This window comes from Patiria miniata, unplaced genomic scaffold (assembly GCF_015706575.1).
Source record: "Patiria miniata isolate m_02_andy unplaced genomic scaffold, ASM1570657v1 HiC_scaffold_28, whole genome shotgun sequence".
Classification (NCBI taxonomy): Eukaryota; Metazoa; Echinodermata; class Asteroidea; order Valvatida; family Asterinidae; genus Patiria; species Patiria miniata.
This window is the reverse complement of record NW_024037067.1, coordinates 8,394,511-8,414,309: the sequence shown is the minus strand read 5'-3', so window position 1 is coordinate 8,414,309 and position 19,799 is coordinate 8,394,511. Positions and strand designations below refer to the sequence as shown.

The window sequence follows — 19,799 nt, the reverse complement described above, 5'->3', positions numbered from 1 at the left end:
GTGAAAATTGCTGTCAAATGTGGGTGTCCTATTTTTTTAATCACCCTGTATTTATTCCTTCATAAATCTAGGGAGGTTTTAGGTGGTACAGAGAGTAACAAGCATTTTCTTTGGGGGGGGGGAGAGGGGGCTTTGGGTGATTATTGGGTTATTAAGGTATGTCCATCCCTTAAAAAGTTGGCTACTTTACTGTACGTAAGTTACAAATAAAGTGTATTAAAGGTAGAGAATATATTTGCAGCTATCCAAAAAGGAGCTGATGAAATGTTGTTGAAAAGCATACTTGGTTTCAAGATAATAGTGGCACTAAACTCCCTGTGCAGTTATTCTTTCTGGCATGCTGTCATTTTGTAGAAAACAATAAAGACGTCTAAAGAGGCATTTTTGGAAATTTCCTTTAGTATTTTTAATTTGGCGAAGCCGTGAAAAGTTTTTTGAACACTTTTGTTGCTTCAAACGAAAAAAAAATGCACAAATGACAAATAATATACTCTACCTTCAAAGAGGGCCATACAATTGATTTTCTGAAATCCCCAAAATGTGCCTTTGACCTTCTATTTCCACCTGTGTTTTCATTTCTAATTGTGTACATGTTTGTAGTTCAGGTTTTTTTATTATATATTTGTGCATCAAACTGTCTCAAAGTGTTATGGTAATACTGTTTAAGTTTCAAGAGTGGGGTCCGCTCATAAGTCCGACGCCTCATAGGTCCGACGCCTCATAAGTCCGACAAAATCGCATCCCTCAACCAAATAAAAGCCCATAAGCCTGACGCCTCATAGGTCCGACGCCTCATAAGTCCGACGCCTCATAGCTCCGACGCCTCGTAAGTCCGACAGATTAAATGCCTCATTTTTCTGACGTCGGACTTATGAGGCGTTGGACCTATGAGGCGGAATAAATAAATGTTATGCCTCATAAGTCCGACGCCTCTTAAGTCCAAAATTTCGGACTTATGAGGCGTCGGACTTATGATACCGCCCTCAAGAGTCATGTAGGATCCGTGCATGAAGAGAGGGTGCATTTTTATCAATTTCGAGAGCTCTGTGGATGGGACACATCGCTTGCATGTACTGGTCTGCGCGCGTTCAGCGCGAAGTACGCATTACTAATTTTATTCTGAATGTGCACAAAGCCATAGCGTCTTCGTTAAGCGTCAGGCGGCGTCAGCAGTGCGTTTGAATGTCTCTCCCAGTTGTCTGCCCGACTATCCCTTTCTTACCGACTATCCCTTTCTTATCGTTGCGGGGGTACATGTACTTGTGCACGAAGACCATTGATATTACAAACACAATGTCAGATAGAGTCAATGTTAACAAATAACTTACCGAGGGTTCGTCCATGGAAAGCTCCATCAAAGGATAGTACGGTGTACGGAGGGCAGCCTGGTTCCTGCCACATACAAAATAGATGAAGTGTGACATAAAGTTCCTTTTATGGAACGCAGGATTCCACTACTGTTGAGTTGTATTCAGTTTATCACATGTCGATCGCAAGTCATGACATGTCAATCATATGTCATCACAAGTCAATCATAAGCTGTCAGTCACAAGCTGTCGCACGTCAATAATAACAGGTTCTTATAAAGCGCTTTTAACTAAGATCAAAGCGCTTTACATTATTATTACCCCTGATCATTGGGCCAGTTAAACATTCCAAATACCATCTCAGCTCCCTGGGGAGTATATATACAGCTTGATTCTGCCTGTTAGGCGCAAGGAAGCTAATTCAATCACAATAACCATCTCTGCCCTCACAGGCACCCTTTACTCCTGGGTGGAGAGAAGCAATGAGTGTAAAAGTGCCTTTCCCAAAGTGCCTTGAACAATGACAAACATTACCAAGTCATCAGAGCAGATCTGAGCGGCAAGTATGAAACAGACCCTCCCTCTATCAATGATACGATTTGCCACAACATGATAGAAAGGCCTTACTTAACCCTAAAAAGCAGGCATGCAACTGGGAATTTAGAAGGGAAAAAAACAAGGAAACTCCAAACCAAACAAGACTTTGTACAGTATTTTCCATTTTCTAATGGCATTCATGAGCAGTAAAAACCGAGGAAATCAGCAGATCCGAGGAAAAGTTGCATGCCTGAAAAAGGTTTCAAAAACATATTTTTCGGGGGATTAGTGTCTCACTTCTTTTTTTTCAGTTCTAGGTGTCAATGTTCTTTCATGGATCAAGGAAAATGTTTTACTTGGTCGGTGGTTTGCTTTTTTAGGGGGGAGGAAAGCGGCGTGGAAATATTTGGAAAATTAATAATATTTGGAAAATTTGCAAGATCATGTTGTTTTTATGGCCCCAATAGCGGCGACCTACATTTCTACCCTTCTTTTTCTAATTCACACAAAACGAAACTTCAAAAAAAAAAACCCAGCTGAATATGTAGTACAATGGTAATCCACTGATGTATAAGTTATGGTGCAATTGAGTGACATATTTGTCACATGGGGACAAATAAGGGAGTTCAAATATGAACAAACTTTTCAGAAAATTGTAGCTGAGTTTGCAGTCTGCATCTGTGAACTTAGTTACAATTGCCCGAAAAGGTTGTGCACATTTCAACTGCCCTATTTATCTCCAAGTGCAGACTGCAAACTAACTATAGTTACACAGGCGTGCAACTGGGAATTTAGGAAAAACGAGGAACCGCAGAAGACTTTGCACAGTGTTTTTCAATTTGTAATGGCATTCACGAGAAGTGAAAAACGAGGAAATCAGCGGATCCGAGGAAAAGTTGCATGCCTGGTTACAATTGCCTGAAAAGGTTGTTCACATCCCTTAGTGACAAATGGCACTCCCCGCTCAACTGCACCATCACTCTACACATCAATGCATCACCACTGTACTACGTAAACAGCTGCATTTTTGACAGTCGATACGAGATTGTATTGCCCAGAAAGGACAATCTTTTGACAAATTTAACATTGTCCCCACTGCAACTAGTGCATTCATGCAGTTAATACACATACAATGATTCTTTGTTTGGTTGAGCGATATACATGTACAACCCACCTGGCCAGTGTTGCATGACCCCAGTTCCTCCTGGGTGGGCGGTCCTCCCCTTTTCTGGGTCTAATCACAAAATAATATAAAACTTACAGGTTTCTGACAATTCAAAATGAATAAAACTGCTGCACACTGCTTTCTGACTACTGACCTGAAATATACAAATGGGCAATTCCACACTAGTGGGCCAATTAGATAAGTTTATGGATGTTGCATATAGAGCATATGTTGCATTTTCCTATACCTTGCTAAGTTGAAATTGACTAAGACAAGACAAGACAAAAGATGTTATCTTTTTTGGGGAGAAAATAACAGGCATCTTTTCTTTGTGATACATATGTAACATGGACAGACACACTGCAAGGAAGAGGGTGCTTAAGACAAATTCAATTTCTAATAGGTACTTCCAGTGACATTACCAACCCATTTTACATTGTTATCAAACAAAAATATATCAGTTTCCACACTGGCTTCAAATTTATGATGTGATTAGGGTTACGTACGAACAGGGACAGACATTTTGTGACAAATGTCCAGTCTGTTCGTACGTATAAATTCTGATTATATAATATCAAATAATTCTTCACATTGACTCTGAGTTTTCTAGGTTTAGACTGATAGCATTCCTCCAGGGAACATCTTCTTAAATAAGTGAACATTATAGGACCATGTTTGTTACAATTCTTTTTGTTTGACCTACCCGGTACCAAATCAGAGCCTGCTTGATAGCGTTCTCATTGCTGCATGTGCCACACATCATGGTCTGCACGCCATTCAATCCTTTGGGGGCAACCTTAAAACAAAAAAGAAGGAAAAAGTGTACATTTCAGCCTCATTCTGTGTTTAAGTTTTTACTCAATCATCTATCCACTGTAAGAATGTATGGGAAAAGGTCCCAAATCTCAGCACTTGGGTCTTCCACAAGCATAGACCTACAGTGGAACGTCGTTATACCGAACATCGCTATACGGAACATTCAGCTATACCAAACATCGTCCTTGGCTCCTGATTTTTGTGTACAAAACCAACCGAACACTGTTGTTGAAAACTGTCAACAGAAGAGCGACAAGTGGCTATTATTTCCCCAAGGCATAGAAGGGGAAAGCCACCCATCGATGTAGGTAGTCAGCTCCAAACTGTGTAATTACATAATTCAATAGTCAGCACGTGTTCGAAGTCGTCTTTCAGTAACTACCAGGGCATGCAGGGTGAAGTTATGAAGGGCGCCATTTATTGAAAACAAATGAAAAGTCAGTACCGGAGCATCGGCAGCTTAAAATCGCTATACCGAACGATCACTATTACGAACATTTTCTGTGGATCCCGCGATGTTCGTTATAGCGGCGTTCCACTGTATTAAGTTGGCCTGAGACCTTCCTGTATAAACCCACATACTTCATTAGCTTATTTAAAGTTGCACAATTTTTTTTTTAGTAATAAAATTTTAACTAATATGTTTTATTCCAACCCCCAAAAACCTTCCTTTTTCCTTTTTTGGATGTTTGCAAACCTCTGGAATTTTTTTTTGTTTTGTTTTGGGCACAAACAGATCTGCTTTGGGAGCAGACTGGCTCCTGGTCTGCACATTATCGATACTGACATTGGGGCCGGCACCAGCCTACACCATGAGAACCGGAATTGTTATCTGGCAGCCAATAATTCCAAATTGGGAAGTAATAATTCAATAACAAAATATGGGAATTTTTTTTATCAATGTCTCAATCCAAAGTGAATAACTTTTGTATTGCAAGGAAAATAGCAATTCAGAATAGGAATCTTTTTTTCGGGATGAAACCCCAAAATAGCCTGAGAATGCATCTCTTTAAAGTCGGTTTATACATGCTTTTTCAAAGATTTTCTTTTCCGAACGAAGTTTAACGAAATATAATGCCATGTAAATACTATATATACTGGTTTGTTTTGCAGGCCTTTATACAGTTTTAAAAAGTGGTTTTAAATGGCGCTCCAGTTCAAAAAATTTTGAGCGAAATGCTATAAATAGTCTTATCTAGTGACGTTGCAGCTCAAACATTATGTATGTTAATTTTGGAATCATGTGTTTTGTATACGCCTGGTCCGCCGATCCTACCATAGCTATAGGATGATCGCCGGGCCAGTTCGCGACACTGCTCCGCAATCATAGTAGGCCTACGTACATGTACGTGCAGCCAGGCTGGCTTGCCTGCTTCACACGCCTCTATCAGAATCTCTGCTACTTTTGCATCTTTTCGTCTCGCTGGATCGCAAGCCTGTAGTTTTCCAAGTCCTGTTTTATACGACACTGTGTATATGTACCGTGTATACACATGCACATGTAGGTACACCCACATGCACACACATGCACTTAGTCTGTATACAGCTGTTGAAATTATTGTTCATAAACCGCACCATTGCAAAAACGCATGCGCACTCTAGGTCCTACACTGGCTTCAGAACAAACTAGGAGCATCCCGCTCTTAATGCAAAAGTTGACACAAATTAATTGATTTCTTATCATGAGCCGATTGTTTTCTTTCAATGTCTCATAGGAAAGCTATAATAATGTAATTGTTGGAAGATCATCATTTCAATTTGAAAGTCTATTTTTCAAGGTGCCACCCTATGCCACACCCAAAACGCACGTAGTCCTGTAAAATTGGTCAAGTCAGCACAAGGACATGTAATGGCCAACCGTATTTGAAATCCATCACCACAAGTCCAGTCACAATTATTCAAAAGGTCAAGGACATGTGCGTACAATTTCTCACAAGTCAATTGACAATGCCCAGTCACAAGTAAAAACCTTTGGTAGAATCAATGCAGGATTATACACACTCAATGCTGCACTTATCCAATAAGTGCTTTTTCTGAAGGGGTTAACTTCACAACTTTTTTTTTTATGCCCAAACTTACCGACATCAAGATTTCTGATAGTTTGCTGGCAAAGTCTGCCCCAGGGAACACGCCCAGTGCTGGCCTGTTAACAAGGTGAACCTGGACAGGAGTTATCAGAAATACAAAACACAAAAAACAAGGATTGTATTTACACTGTTAACTGTAATCCTACCGGTCTCATCTATCCCAAAACACTATGCAAAATGATTGGTCAGATGATTTTTTTCAGCCGGAAAGTTTTCCACTTCTAAAAATGAATGGGAATACCGTATGTAACTTTAAAAAAAAAGAAAAAGGGACAACATGTTAAAACTGAGTGTCATTTGAAATCGCCACAAACAGATGATACCTCTTCCCTCTACTGTACACATGCATACTGTCTACTGTAGTGTGGACCTTTATCAATCGTACATACTTTTTTACGGTAGGGGACAATCATATATTACACGCTTAATGCATACAGTTGCTTTCCATACATTTTGTTTGTTTTTCTAATAATAACACAACTCAAAATCCAAAGATCATAGAATAATGTTGAGAATCTACAGTAACCTGTTGAAGTTTCAGTCCATATGATATTGCACTTCATATGAGAAAACAGTTGAAAAACACAATTCTAGTCAAAAGCATAATTCCAAAATTTGGATGATTGTTGGAAATCACCTACATTTCTTGATTACTTCTGCATAACAGCAAGCCAGACGGAATCATTTTACTGGGTCTTTTTCACCAGTAGGATCTTTAATCCAAGCTAGCTCTGAACCAATTCACGTAACCTCACGTAAAGCTACAAAATACTACTAGGTACGTACTATGCATTTCTTTCCATACAAGTGTGCACAACACATGTAATATTCTTTAGTATTTTGTCCTTGACCCCCAAAGAGCCCTTTAATAAGACGTTATTATATTGATAACAATTTGTTGGTTTACTTTGGGATAAATGCAAATGATCCTATTATGCCTTCTTAAATGTCAATTACTGTACAGGGATACATGTACTACATGTAAAGTACAGGGTGAGTAAAAAAAAAAGAAACCCAAATGTCAGGACCATTGTTTTAGGGAAGTTCTGCATGTAGTACTTCCAAATTCTAGGATAAGAAAGCCCAATTCATAAGCTTTCTTTTAGTACAAGAATCATTCAAATCACTCATGTACTTTTCAAGTTACGGAATTTTAAACACAACCACCGTTTTACAGTTCTGTCCACCGATCAACAGAAGGTATGAGTGTTCTTTCAGCAAAATGAAAACAAATCACATAGGGATGTGTGTGAATTGTTTTGTTTTGCTGAAAGAACGCACATCTTTTTTTGTGATCTGTGGACAGAACTTTAAAATGGTGGTTGTGTTTAAAATTCCGTAACTTTAAAAGTACATGAGTGATTTGAATGATTCTTGTACTAAAAGAAAGCTTGTGAATTAGGCTTTCATATCCTGGAAGTGCTACATGCAGAACTTTACTAAAACAGAGGCCCTGACATTTGGGTTCGCTTTTTCTGACTCGCCCTGTATGGCATCTGGAGAGCATTTACACATGAAGAGTGGGTTGAGTGAGAACTGAGTTGGTTTGGAGTGGGTCCCTAGCTATATCGTCCTCACTCACTGAGCTATGACTCCCAGCAGCGGCCTCACAGCAGCGGCCAATTTCATGAAGTTTCCAAAAGCATGGAATTGGCCAAGTACAGTCAAGGTTTCCTTAGCGAACAAAATAATACCAGCAATAAAGCTTTGTTATTCATATCGCTTTCTGACTGATGTCACGTGAGTCACCTTGGGCGATTCTTCAGAAATTGAAACTAACTTAATTTTTGGAAACAAACTATTTTTTTTTTAAATGTGATGTAATACAAATGATTGTTGTTCACTAAAGTGTTGCTAGTATAATAAGTTAAGATGCAATTTTCTTAAGATGTTTCACAAGTTGGTCTTTCCGTGCATAAATTTGCATAAAATTAATTACAAAATGTCACACACGTGACCGATCGAAATGTCACACATGTGAACATATAACAATTCCCATTTAGTAAAACTAAAGCAGAATTAGTTTGGGTGTGTGTGTCCTTAGAACTCTGGAGAAAAGTGTGAATTTCCGATATGGGCCTGATAACATTTTTTCGTCTGATGTCACACACGTGACCAAACTTTGATGACCCCTCCTACTTATTTTGATACAATTTGTGAAAGTAGGAACTATACTCTGAGATAGGGAGTAAAAAGTACTAACCTGATGAGTTAGTGGAAGTAATATGTCAGATGTAGTTAACAAGGGGTAAAGCTTCAAATATCAAATGAGCCCAATTTTATGTCACACACGTGACCGAAGAATGGCCCACTCAGCAAGAAAATTTTCTAAGCTGACTTACCAAGTTGGAAGGGTCCTTTATGACATCAACAATAGCTGGGTGGTTGTAACCTTCAGATCATGGGGAAACAATTCAAGACATTTCAAATCCAGTGAAAAAAACCAACAGTCCCCCACTGAATTCATTCACAGGGAGTTGAAAGCCTCTATAGCTGTACTCTTTCGGGTCAAAGAGCAAACTCTGCACTCAGGGATTTTGTCAAACCATTGTCTTTTCCTCTCACCGCATACAATGCACAGGGAAGCTTAGAAAGCTCCAAATCTGTGCAGAAACACTGTGCTAACAACAGCCGGCAAATTTGATTTAACATTATATGCAATTAAAGCGTGGGCATGCTCACACTTGTACACTTTGTACACTCATGGCAATGTCAATTGTTGCATTAATTACTAGTATTTGCAAATTTCATGCCTCATAAATGTCGTGCTCTTTGCTGTGGTTACTGCTTTTGATCCATGCAAAGGTCAGAGGCTTTGTAAATATAAATTGCATGCTATATCAGCACCATGAAATCGGCCGAGGTTAAAGAAATCTTGCACAATACAATTTTTTACATTAATTATTAACTTGTTTTCTTTAGATTTTCCAAATAACGGGAAATACCGGCATACGTTAAAATGGAGCTGCATGCAATGTATACAGGGCGAGTAAAAAAAAAAGCGGAACCCAAAAACAAAGAAATATATTTCATATAATAAAAACTATGTAGCACCAAAATCAATTATGACTTGGAAGCCCATTTAATCAACTACTTTTAGGCTAAAAAAAAAAAAATAGTCGGTCTCTGGTCAGACCGAAGTTCCGGAATTGATGCAGCGACGCATTTTTTTTTGTGGCTTTTTTTTTTTGTATTGTACAGACAAGGTGGGTACTATTTTGCTTTTTTGTGTCCTCATGATACATTGGTGTCCTCCATAATTTGCCTTGGTGCCCTTTTTCATTTGCCTTGGTGCAATTTCCCCATTCCTTGGTGCTCCTTGGTACAAAAATTTGAGGAGGCGCGGCAATAGCTTCCGTGTTAATTTTAAGAAAAAGAAAAAAGGTTGACGCGCATGATTCACATCGACGCGCGCGCTGACCAGAGACCGAGTATTTTTTTCTGTTTTGGTCTTAAAGGGAATATACAACATTTGCAAACATCAAAAAATAAAACTACCCAATCATTTTGAAATACCTTGCTGGACTGTTAGTGAATGACAGTGTAAAGCATCCTGTAAAATCATGGCACCTGGTATACTGTCGGCTGACCAGCGTTGGAAAAAACTGGCTTTTTTTCAAATACTGGCCCCAATTGACCATCGCACTTGTTTGCAATCGATTACACACCTATGAACGGGTACAAGCCAGCTAGACTGGTTCCCTGATCTTACAATTCCGTAAGTATGTAAACTGCTCTGTTTCTTCTTATATGGAGTCAGGGAACCAGACTACAGGAAAATGATTGTTTTTCTTGGTTTTTATAGCATTTTCGAACCCAAAACCTCAAAAAAGTCAGTGTAACTGTATTTGCTATATATTTCCAACCCCCCAATTCCATCCATTTCTGAAAATTACAGCAAAAGCAAATGATTTATATTCGCTTTAGGTGAAACAATTATTTCAATTTCTCTACACAATAGGATTTATAAAATCCCCCTTTTTTTAAAGACGGGACTTCAAAAGGACTTAGTTGAATATTTATAACCTTTAAATTGAGGTTTTATCGCTGGTGATGTTTGAAGACAATTGTAAGGACAATTCGTGAAATCGAATTTTCGGACAAAATAGATTTTAGGGTCATTTCATTTAAATGGTGACATAATTTGAATGGATTGATCCAAGAATTGTTGTACTTGTTTTCATCTAAAAGTAGGTTATTAAATTGGCTTACGAGTCATAATTATTTTGGTGCCACATATTTTTTAAAATATGAAATAGATTTCTTTGGGTTTTGCTTCTGGTTTTTTGACTCACCCCGTATTTTCTCCTAGATTCAAGAACAATTCTATTTGAAAGTGATTATCATAACTTCAAGGAAACTGCATTTGTGTATCGATTTACGCCTGGGTGGGCAATTTTCGTCCCTACCGTACTGCATTAGAGCCACAGGCTTCCAACCTAAACAACTAACGTCTACACAGCTGCAGGCTAATTACCGATGGGTATGGAGGAGATCTGGGCAAATGTGTCCAGCAATCGATTGCCGTCCATATCCACCACGTAGTTGCCGTGGGATCTCTCGTAGTCAATGAAGAGCTGCACGTTGCCGGCATTCTGGGAGGAAAAACAGGAGTTTTAAAAAATGCACATTCTCATCTGCTTTATCTTGGTCCTTCTGACATCATGATCATAAACAACAAATCCTCGGGCCTGTTTGTTTTTAATGTTTATATCCCGATAATAAATAAATAAATAAATAAACAATTATTCTACTGAATTTAAAGGTACAAATGATCATGTGGTTTTGTGCCATTTCTGTTTGTTTGAAGCAACAAAATTGCTCAATTTTTTTTTAAGTAGGGTGCATAACTACATTTATAACCTGTGGAAGTTTTAGCTCAGTGGAAACTACACATTTTGAGAATTTTGGAAATTTTTTTCGCAAAAGTGTGATGACATTTCAGGCAGAAACCTCAAATACCGGTAGCTATTTTAGTACCAAAAGTTTCCAAAATTTTGGATATTTTTCGGAGGTAACTTTTCTCTTCTTTGGTGATTTGTTGTTGTTTCAGTGCAAGACAGCTAAGCCAATGAGCAAACTTTTCCCACAAATGTTGTCAATGAGCAAATTTTAGGTCACAATTTGAACAGAAAACCCCTAAGCTGAACAGTGCCTTCCTGAAATGACATCACAGCAACAGCGCCCTCAGATATTATAAAAAGCATGGACAATTGTAAATGTGAAAAGAAGAGCACTTTCAAACAAATTAACTAAAAACAAGATGTCACATAATTTTCATACATTTACGAGGATTAGAAAGTTGCACAAAATATGTTCTAATGGTCTCTTTAACAGTGTTGTAGTACTCGTACTCGGTACTCGTACTCGAGTACTTTTTTGGAGTACTCGTACTCGAATGTCAAAGTACTCGTACTCCAAATAATGGTACTCGTACTTGGGCAGCAAAGTACTCGTACTTGGCATGTCAAAATTGTACTCGATCATCAAAGTACTGGTACTCGAATAGCAGTACTCGAAAAAAAAAAATGGTATGGTAGCTTGACTTTACCACAGCTTTATATTATTATCGATACTTTCAGTTGGAAATGGTTAATTGGCTTGCACAGAAATCAAATTTCCTGATTTTTCTCTGTGCATGTCTGCTGGACAAACACATTTTTCGGCCAGCCGTGAGTGGGTCTGAATATGGGTCTGACTGGGCCTGGGCCAATATCGCACAATGAACCATTTGCATATGGCCGTATTCAGAAATAGAAGTACTTGTACTCGTACTCGTACTCAGAAGTACAAGTACCCGTACTGGGAGACCTTAACTTGTACTCGGAAGTACTTGTACTCGTACTCGGTAACCTAAGTACTTGGCAGTACTCGTACTCGGAAAAAGTACTCGACTACAACACTGCTCTTTAAAATTGAGGTTTTTCTGATATGAAACATGCACAGCAGGAGGGCCAAAACCACAGAACCTGCTAGTTCCTTTCTCTTTGCATCTTTTTTCTTTAGCCTGCCACCCATGGCAACTTTCAGACAAATAGGACAAGTGAACTGGTGAACCTTAACAAAAAAAAATTCTCCAAAGCTCTCCTCTCCAAACAAACAACTCTCTGGTCACATGACGGGTCACGTGACGGGTTGTGTGAGGGCCTAAACAACGCCAGTCGATAAAGACACCATGATGGTGTCTCAAGCTCCTGATACGAGCTCTGTAACTCAAGTCCCCAAAAGGTATCTTTTATTTACTTGATACAATAATGGGACGGGAAACGAAATTTCACGCTCGAGCTCTCAAAAGTACTCATACACTTATGTATGTAACTTTTTTCACCATCATTTTATGTCAGAAAAAAACAATTGGAAGGGGGGGGGGGGGTCCTTTGCATGCTAAACCCGGCCAGTGGTTAGTTGCTTCACATCCAGAGATGTCTTATTTCCCTCATGGCAATGGTGATTTCTGGAAACGTTATCCCCCCCCCCTTCCTCCAAGCACATACCTTGTTTATAGCATGCAGTTCTTTCATCAGTTGCTGTGGACAAATAAAAATCAGAATTTCAATCGTACAAAAACTGCAAAGGAATTCTGTGTATTCATATACAATGCAAATTGTTAATTGGCTACCTGTACATTGCCATGACTTGGAAATAAAAGCTCTAATGGGACATACATGTACCGGTATGTTCACACAGGCATGCAACTCAAGTGGAAGAAACAAAAACGAGGAAACTCCAATCTTTACAAGACTTTGTACATTTTTTTTTAATTTTCAAAGGTATAAGTGTGAAGTGAAACACGAGGAAATCAGCTGATCCGAGGAAAAGTTGCATGCCTGATCACAAGGTCAAAATACTCTGGTCTTTTTTTTATCAGATTAAAAAATGCTTCAATAAGAAATGCGATCCAGGGACGCTACCTGACAATTCACAATTGTTTACCGACATTTACAATCGTACTTTAAGCAAATATATTTTTAACAAGTAGGAAGTACCAGTCCGTGTCCTCCTCAAGGTGACCTACATTGCCAGTTATCTGATCAAAGCTTGCTGTAAGTTCCACAACTGTCAACAACAGAGACAATCTTCCAAAAAGCTGTATTGTATTCTTAAAAACCTCTTTATTTACAAGGTACCAGTCCGTGTCCTCCTCAAGGCGACCTATATTGCAAATTATCTGATTAAAGCTTGCTGTAAGTTCCAAAACTGTCAACAACAGAGACAATCTTCCAAAGTGCTGTATTATATTCTTTAAAACCTCTTTATCTACATGTACAAGGTACCAGAACGTGTTCTCCTCAAGGCGACCTAAATTGCAAATTATCTGATCAAACCTTGCTGTATAGGTTCCAAAACTGTCAAAAGAGACAATCTTCAAAAGTGCTGTATTGTATTCTAAATAGTGCAAGTAGGCGTGTATGCATGTATGAAAAAAAAACACAACCGTGAACCCATCCGGACCCACAGTGTCATATGACTTGGAAATAAAAGCTCTACATGTATCGCAAGTTCTACTCTGGTCTTTTTTCAGATCAGATTTAAAAAGTGCTTTAACAAAGAAATGTGATGCAGGGAGGGACGCTACCTGACCATAGTACAATTGATAATTGTTTACCCACATTTGTACTTTACACTTATATCTCAACAAGTAAAGCAATTCTTATTTACAAGGTACCAGTACGTGTTCTCCTTAAGGCCTCCTAAGTTGCAAATTATCTGATCAAACCTTGCTGTAGGTTCCAAAAAGAGCTCGTCACTTGTTTGTAATCAGATTTGAAAATACTGCAAGTGAGACTTGCGCAATCCCCCTGGCATGCTGGCAGTTTTTTCTAAAGTCAGTGTAATCCTAACCAAAATGGAAGATTTCTATTGTTTTAGCAAAAGTGACCTAGATCTTTTGACCTGTCAGCCCCAAAAGCAACAGGCTTCTTAAGACTATCAAGAACAACCCACAAACCAAATTTCAAGTTCCTAATTAAAGTATTTCTCAAGCTATCGCGTTGACAAGATTTCTATTGTTTTAGCAATAGTGACCTGTCGGCCCCAAAAGCAATAGGCTTCTCAAGACTACCAAGAACAACCCACAAACCAAATTTCAAGTTCCTAAGTATTTCTCAAGCTATCACGTTGACAAGATTTCTTTTGTTTCAGCAATAGTGACCTTGACCTTTGACCTGTTGGCCCGAAAATAACACACACACACACAGACTACAGCACGTTTGTTTATGGTGTAAATCGAGGATTTTTACTTTTTTGCAACAGCTCTCATTGGTTTTGTACACGTTTTCTAATCGAGGTCGAATCGAGGTCGTCCTCGATTTGGTGCCTGTCCTTGATTCACCAATGATGTTGCAGGCGTGTGTCCTCGATTTACACCATAAACAAACGCAGACATAGTCAATCGTGGACATCCTATTGTCCCTCTTTTGAATGTACTCCAACTTTTTAGGAAGACTCCCATAGGTTTTGTACATGACCCCTATCGCGGACGTATGCTGGGAATCCTGGACGATATTGTTCTCTTTTGTTCTTTTTCGTCCACAGTTTGGATGAACACGCCCAGACATACAGACAAAAATGTACATACAGACATAAATGCACACAGAAAGAATACGCTATCGCAATATCCCCCTCCGGCTTACAGCCAGGGGAAAAACATTTTTTTAACTGCTTCAATAAAGATGTGATCCAGGGCCGCTACCTGATCATAGTACAATTCATAATTAGTAGGCCTATACCCACAGTTACTGTTGTACTTTCTACACATATAATATTTTAATAATAAAAAATCCCTTTTATTTACGAGGCACCAGTACGTGTTCTCCTTAAGGCGACCTACATTGCAAATTATCTGATCAAACCTAGCCGGATCAGTTCCAAACGTGTCAACAGATGAGATAATCTCCAAAAGTGCTGTATAAACAACCATATAGCTTGAACCAGTTTGGACCAGTTCTAACAGGCCGGACAAAGTAGTGTTGCATATAAGTCCTTTTTACAGCCCCAGGGATACGATGGTACCGGTATTTCACAATCTTAAGGAGGGAGGGGGTGTCTCCCCTAATCTACATGTACATCTTGCACGCACTGGCTACATTCTACCAGGAAATATTGTCTACAATACGGAATAAAGTTTGATTTTTGTGGAGACGGATCTCAAAAAACTCAGATCCCTTGGAACATTTCACAGGAAATCAGGAATACATTATGTTCCAAGTTAGCAGAGCGGGAATGAAAAATGCATTAAAAAAACCCCCAATAATTTACCTGCGTTTTGGGTCCTGGTACTTCGGTTTGAAGCAGAGGGCCATCATATTCCTCAGGCAGTAGCTTTTCAATAGCAGCTGAAGACCTCACATGAGTACCTTGGGAAAGAGATCATTATTTTTAATAACAAAATACAATTCAAATATGCAAACAGCGTTGCTGAGTCTTAGGCTTAGTAAACAAAAATACCAGTTGATCGTCCCCATCCACTTCCTTTTTTGAGGCTGCATCCAATTTTTTTTTGTTTTTTAAATTTCAGGCATAATACAGGGCGAGTCAAAAAAAGCAGAACCCAAACCCCCAAAAATATATTTCATATTTAAAAACATATGTAGCACCAAAAATAATGATGGCTGGAAAGCCAATTTCATAAGCTACTTTTAGATGAACAAATTGTTGAAATTACTCAATCTGTTCAAAGAATATCACCATTTAAACGCAATGACCCTAAAACCTGTCTCGTCCAAAAAAAAAAGCAATTTATTGTGTGTTTTGACTTTTTGAAACAACAAAGAAAAAGACACAGAATACTTGTTTCAACAACTGTCACCAACTGTAGTACAATATATCTTTATTAAGTTATTAACAACCCTGTTTAGGAAAACAATATGATTTATAAAATCTACTTTTTTTAAAAGACGGGCCTTCAAAAGGACTTTGTTGAATATTTTTAACTTTAAACTGAGGTTTTATCGCTGGTGATGTTTGAAAACAATTGTGACAACGATTCTTGAAATAGCATTTTTTGGACGAGACAGGTTTTAGGGTCATTGCGTTTAAATGGGGATATTATTTGAACGGATTGACCAAATTTCATTATTTTTTTTCCTTCTAAAAATAGCTTATGAAATGGGCTTTTCAGTCATTATTATTTTTGGTGCTACAAATAAAAAGGGCCTCCTCCTTTCTAAGGCACATATCGTGTAAGTTAAATATGGCTATTTATTTTAGCCTATTTTTCAATAAAAAATACAAAAATAAAAAGGCCCTCATCCTCCTCTTTTTGAAAAAAAACCCTGGACGATCAACTGGTGGTTTTTTTTACTTGTCCTTATACTGCAATGGATTGTTTAAGTGGTGGGATTTAAAACCCAGATTTTTAAAAAATCGGTTGGAATTCCACTATTTGGGTTTGATTTGGAAACCGGATATTTAAAATTAAACTTAAAAGAAAATAAGCCTTCCATTTTTGTGACACAGGCTTTTAAGAAAACAACTGGAACATCCCCCAATTTGCTCCATGGTCTCTGATTGTAACTGCATTCACTTCCTTTTGCTATTAATTGGTCTTCTTGGTACATGTACATTTTTGTAGGCCTACATGTATGTGAATAGCCTGCCCAGGTGACTTCTCAGAGAGTTTCCACCCATATTTTTAACATAACAGCTCTGGAGCATTTTTGTAAAGGTCCAGTGGTCACTTAGTCTGAGTATTAGGCTGCATCCGAATCAACTGTCTAGAGTTAGGTTTAGGTCTGCGCCCATTGAAAATACACGGGGACGCGCTGACAATAGACGTAGCCGTAGCTCTGGAAGCCCGTTTCAGACACGGCCTCACCCGTTATCCACGGAGCCCATCTCCTGTATAACGTCTGATAAAGCATGCAGAATTGCAGATTTATGCGATCTCGTGCCTCAGCCAATCGGAGTCGACTTTACTAAATCGTGACGTCATTTCATTTCCAAATCAGGACTAAAACTGTGATTGGTCAATTCGAATGCAGTGTTTTGTAATACAACAACAACCGGGCACGTGTTGCATAAACAGAATACAGAGAGCGTGACCACAGCCTTAAATTGTTGCTGTGTCTTTTTTTTTTATCCAAGTCTATGACGCGACAACGGTGAATGACTGAAGACCCGACATAGAAAGCACCCGCTGATTGGTCAAAATCTAGAGGTCAAGATGCGGTTGTGTTGCATAATTAATCAGCGAATCTGTTCCAATATTATAGACCATGGCTTTCGGCATGGTCTATTACATAGACTAGTGGTCACTACTGAATCCTGCAAACAATACCCACTCGGAGGGCATTTCAGGCGGCACTTTATGTTGGCTTGAATGTAGTGGTGGGATTATAAGGCCAAAAAAAAAAGTCTCCGGTTTCTGGTATGGAGCTTGCCCAAAAAGTGGTGTGGCGACACGGCTTTTTTTTTTTTTTTTACCTGTTTTTTTTGCTTCAAATGTCGGCTGATGACTGCAAATGGTGCCCGACTAAACTTAGTGCAAATATTATGGGAGACCAGAGAGGCCACATAAAGCTTATTCTCGATCATAACCCTATCTAAAAACACGTTAAAATTGTGCAGCAGCAAGATTCCAGTCAAACCAGTGAGTTTGGCGGTTTTGAGACATCATCTTTCATTGAACAAAAAAACTTTTTCATTTTGCCGACGCGCATGGCTACGGCGACGCGCGCGCATACCAGAAACTGGAGACATTTTTTTTTTTGGCCTAAGCTGGATTGTTTAAAATTCGGTTGACTATTTGGAAACCAGATATTCGAAAGCAACTTTGAAAAAAAATCAAGCTTTCCATTTTTTTTGTGACAGAGGGGCAATTCCACACCAAAGTGGACATGACACCAACAATTTCAAATGCATGTGACTTAAACAAATTTGGTGTCAAATGAAAGCTAAGTCTATATTTTAAAGATTTGAAGTCGGCATTTAATTTTTGATACATTTCGGTACCAAAAAATAGGATTCATAATCCTGTTTTAATCCTAAAAATGTGATAATAATAGTGATATGAAAGTTTTCTACCAATGCACATAAAAATATGTACTATTAAGTCTATTAATGCCATCAATTTCTGTCATGAAAAACTGACTGAATTTTTCTTTTTCTTTTACGTTTTGCGTAATTTAATTGTTTCACTTCAGTGACTTCTAATATTTCAGACTTCGAAAATGTCCTTCCATTACTGAAAAAAATACATATTTTTAATTTATTTTAATAACTTGCAGTATGAATGCAATGAAAGTTATTATGTAAAGCAAGTTTAGGTAGGCCTTCAAAATGACATTATAACTGACACTTCTGTACTTCTCGTTTTTTAATTACAATTACTTAAATCACGTCCTTCCGTTACCAAAGGAAGGACGGTAACGGAAGGACAAATGCTATTCACATCAAATGTTACGACATTTGTGATCATGTTTGAAAAATGAAAATCAATGTAAATACATCCATGTATAATGAGCATTAAAAGGACATTTGTGTGACCCGCCTTCACAAAAGCGGGATAATCAGGGCAAGGTGTTCATTACAAAGGTTGGCACAGGCATGTAGGCCCTACAATGTACATTGTATGTCGATGTAGGCCTACCGGGTACTCGTACATGTATGGAGTGGTTGCAGAAAATCAAATCATAAAGTTGCTGCCATCACCATTCATGGATAATAGGGAAAGATACAATTTCTGTGAAGCCATTCTAGAAGCAAATTAAGTCGAAAATGAGATGGCAGAAAGTACTATTGGGAACTTTCATACAATTTATGTGTAAGACATGTGAGGTGCAATTTTTGACAAATTATGCCTAAGTTAACAACCTCAGTTTGGATGTTTATAAGTTAACTACTCTAATTTGATTTCAAACATTGAATTTAAAGTTCAATTAAAAGCAACACCAAAAAATTGACATTTTTTTAAAAGCATAATGATTCTGTTGCCATTAGGTCTACCGGTAGATGTTTTTAACTTAAATGTAGGCTGCATGGTCGCTCCGCCCCAAGAAAACCTTTAGGTAAACCACTGAACCTATTATTATTAAAAGTTGTCGGTGAACATGTAACCAACATACTCAAGTGTTCAAATACTGGTATTTTAACTTTTAAGGATTGAGGTGATGGGTTTGAAGTCTATTTCTGTAGTCTTGTGTTCGTGAATTATGTTTTTTTGGTTGTTTTTGTTTTTCATTTATTATCATTAATTATAGCAGGCACCTATCTTTATCTCAAAAGTTTCTTGGGTATAATTATTTATGCCAGGTCTGCATATTGTTGATTTCACATTCAGTTACACATTTTAGCAATTTGTTTCACTTGTATAATTAGTGTAAATTCACATCTTGTTCATGCTAAACCTTTTGTCCTTCCGTTACCATCCTTCCGTTACCAAATTACAATCCACTTAAGACGTTGTAATATATTACCGAAACACTTAAATTCAAATGAAAGGTGGTATAGTATAGTTAAAGCTTCAGGGATTCCATTTTTTGCCCCATAAAATTCACAGATTTTACACAAAACACATGTAAGTTGGAAAACCCTTGTCCGTTTTACCGTCCTTCTGTTACCGACGTCATTAATATTCATAATTCATGAATGAGAGATATTCATGCCAAAAAAAAGTTTGGAAATTGAAGGTAGCTTAGACATGTTAGAGCAACACAACTGTGACATTTGTTTGATGTAACTAATAATAACAGTGTCTGTGATACACACATTTGAAATTTTGTTCAATGAGTGAAAACGTCCAGTTCCGTTACCGTGGAATTGCTCCGAGGCTAAAGAAAGTATAGCAGGCATATACCTGAACACATTACAGACATACAGCGCGTTCAATGTGCTATGCCATTGTACGGATATTTTGTTATGTAATGATGCATCCGAAACATGTTTATA

At 38.1% G+C, this 19,799-nt stretch overlaps 1 protein-coding gene across 2 annotated transcripts in view; it reads right to left on the bottom strand.

The window, feature by feature from the left end:
• LOC119735090 (4-aminobutyrate aminotransferase, mitochondrial-like) overlaps positions 1-19,799 on the bottom strand; it is a 33,811-nt gene that overhangs the window by 13,689 nt on the left and 323 nt on the right. For both annotated transcript variants that reach the window (XM_038208787.1, XM_038208786.1), the window contains exons 2-9: positions 15,171-15,268; positions 12,407-12,439; positions 10,390-10,507; positions 8,255-8,304; positions 5,905-5,985; positions 3,713-3,805; positions 3,019-3,078; positions 1,329-1,392 (exon numbers count right to left, since the gene is read on the bottom strand). In XM_038208787.1, coding sequence (XP_038064715.1) covers positions 1,329-1,392; positions 3,019-3,078; positions 3,713-3,805; positions 5,905-5,985; positions 8,255-8,304; positions 10,390-10,507; positions 12,407-12,439; positions 15,171-15,268 — 597 coding nt within the window. The remainder of the gene's footprint in view (positions 1-1,328; positions 1,393-3,018; positions 3,079-3,712; positions 3,806-5,904; positions 5,986-8,254; positions 8,305-10,389; positions 10,508-12,406; positions 12,440-15,170; positions 15,269-19,799) is intronic.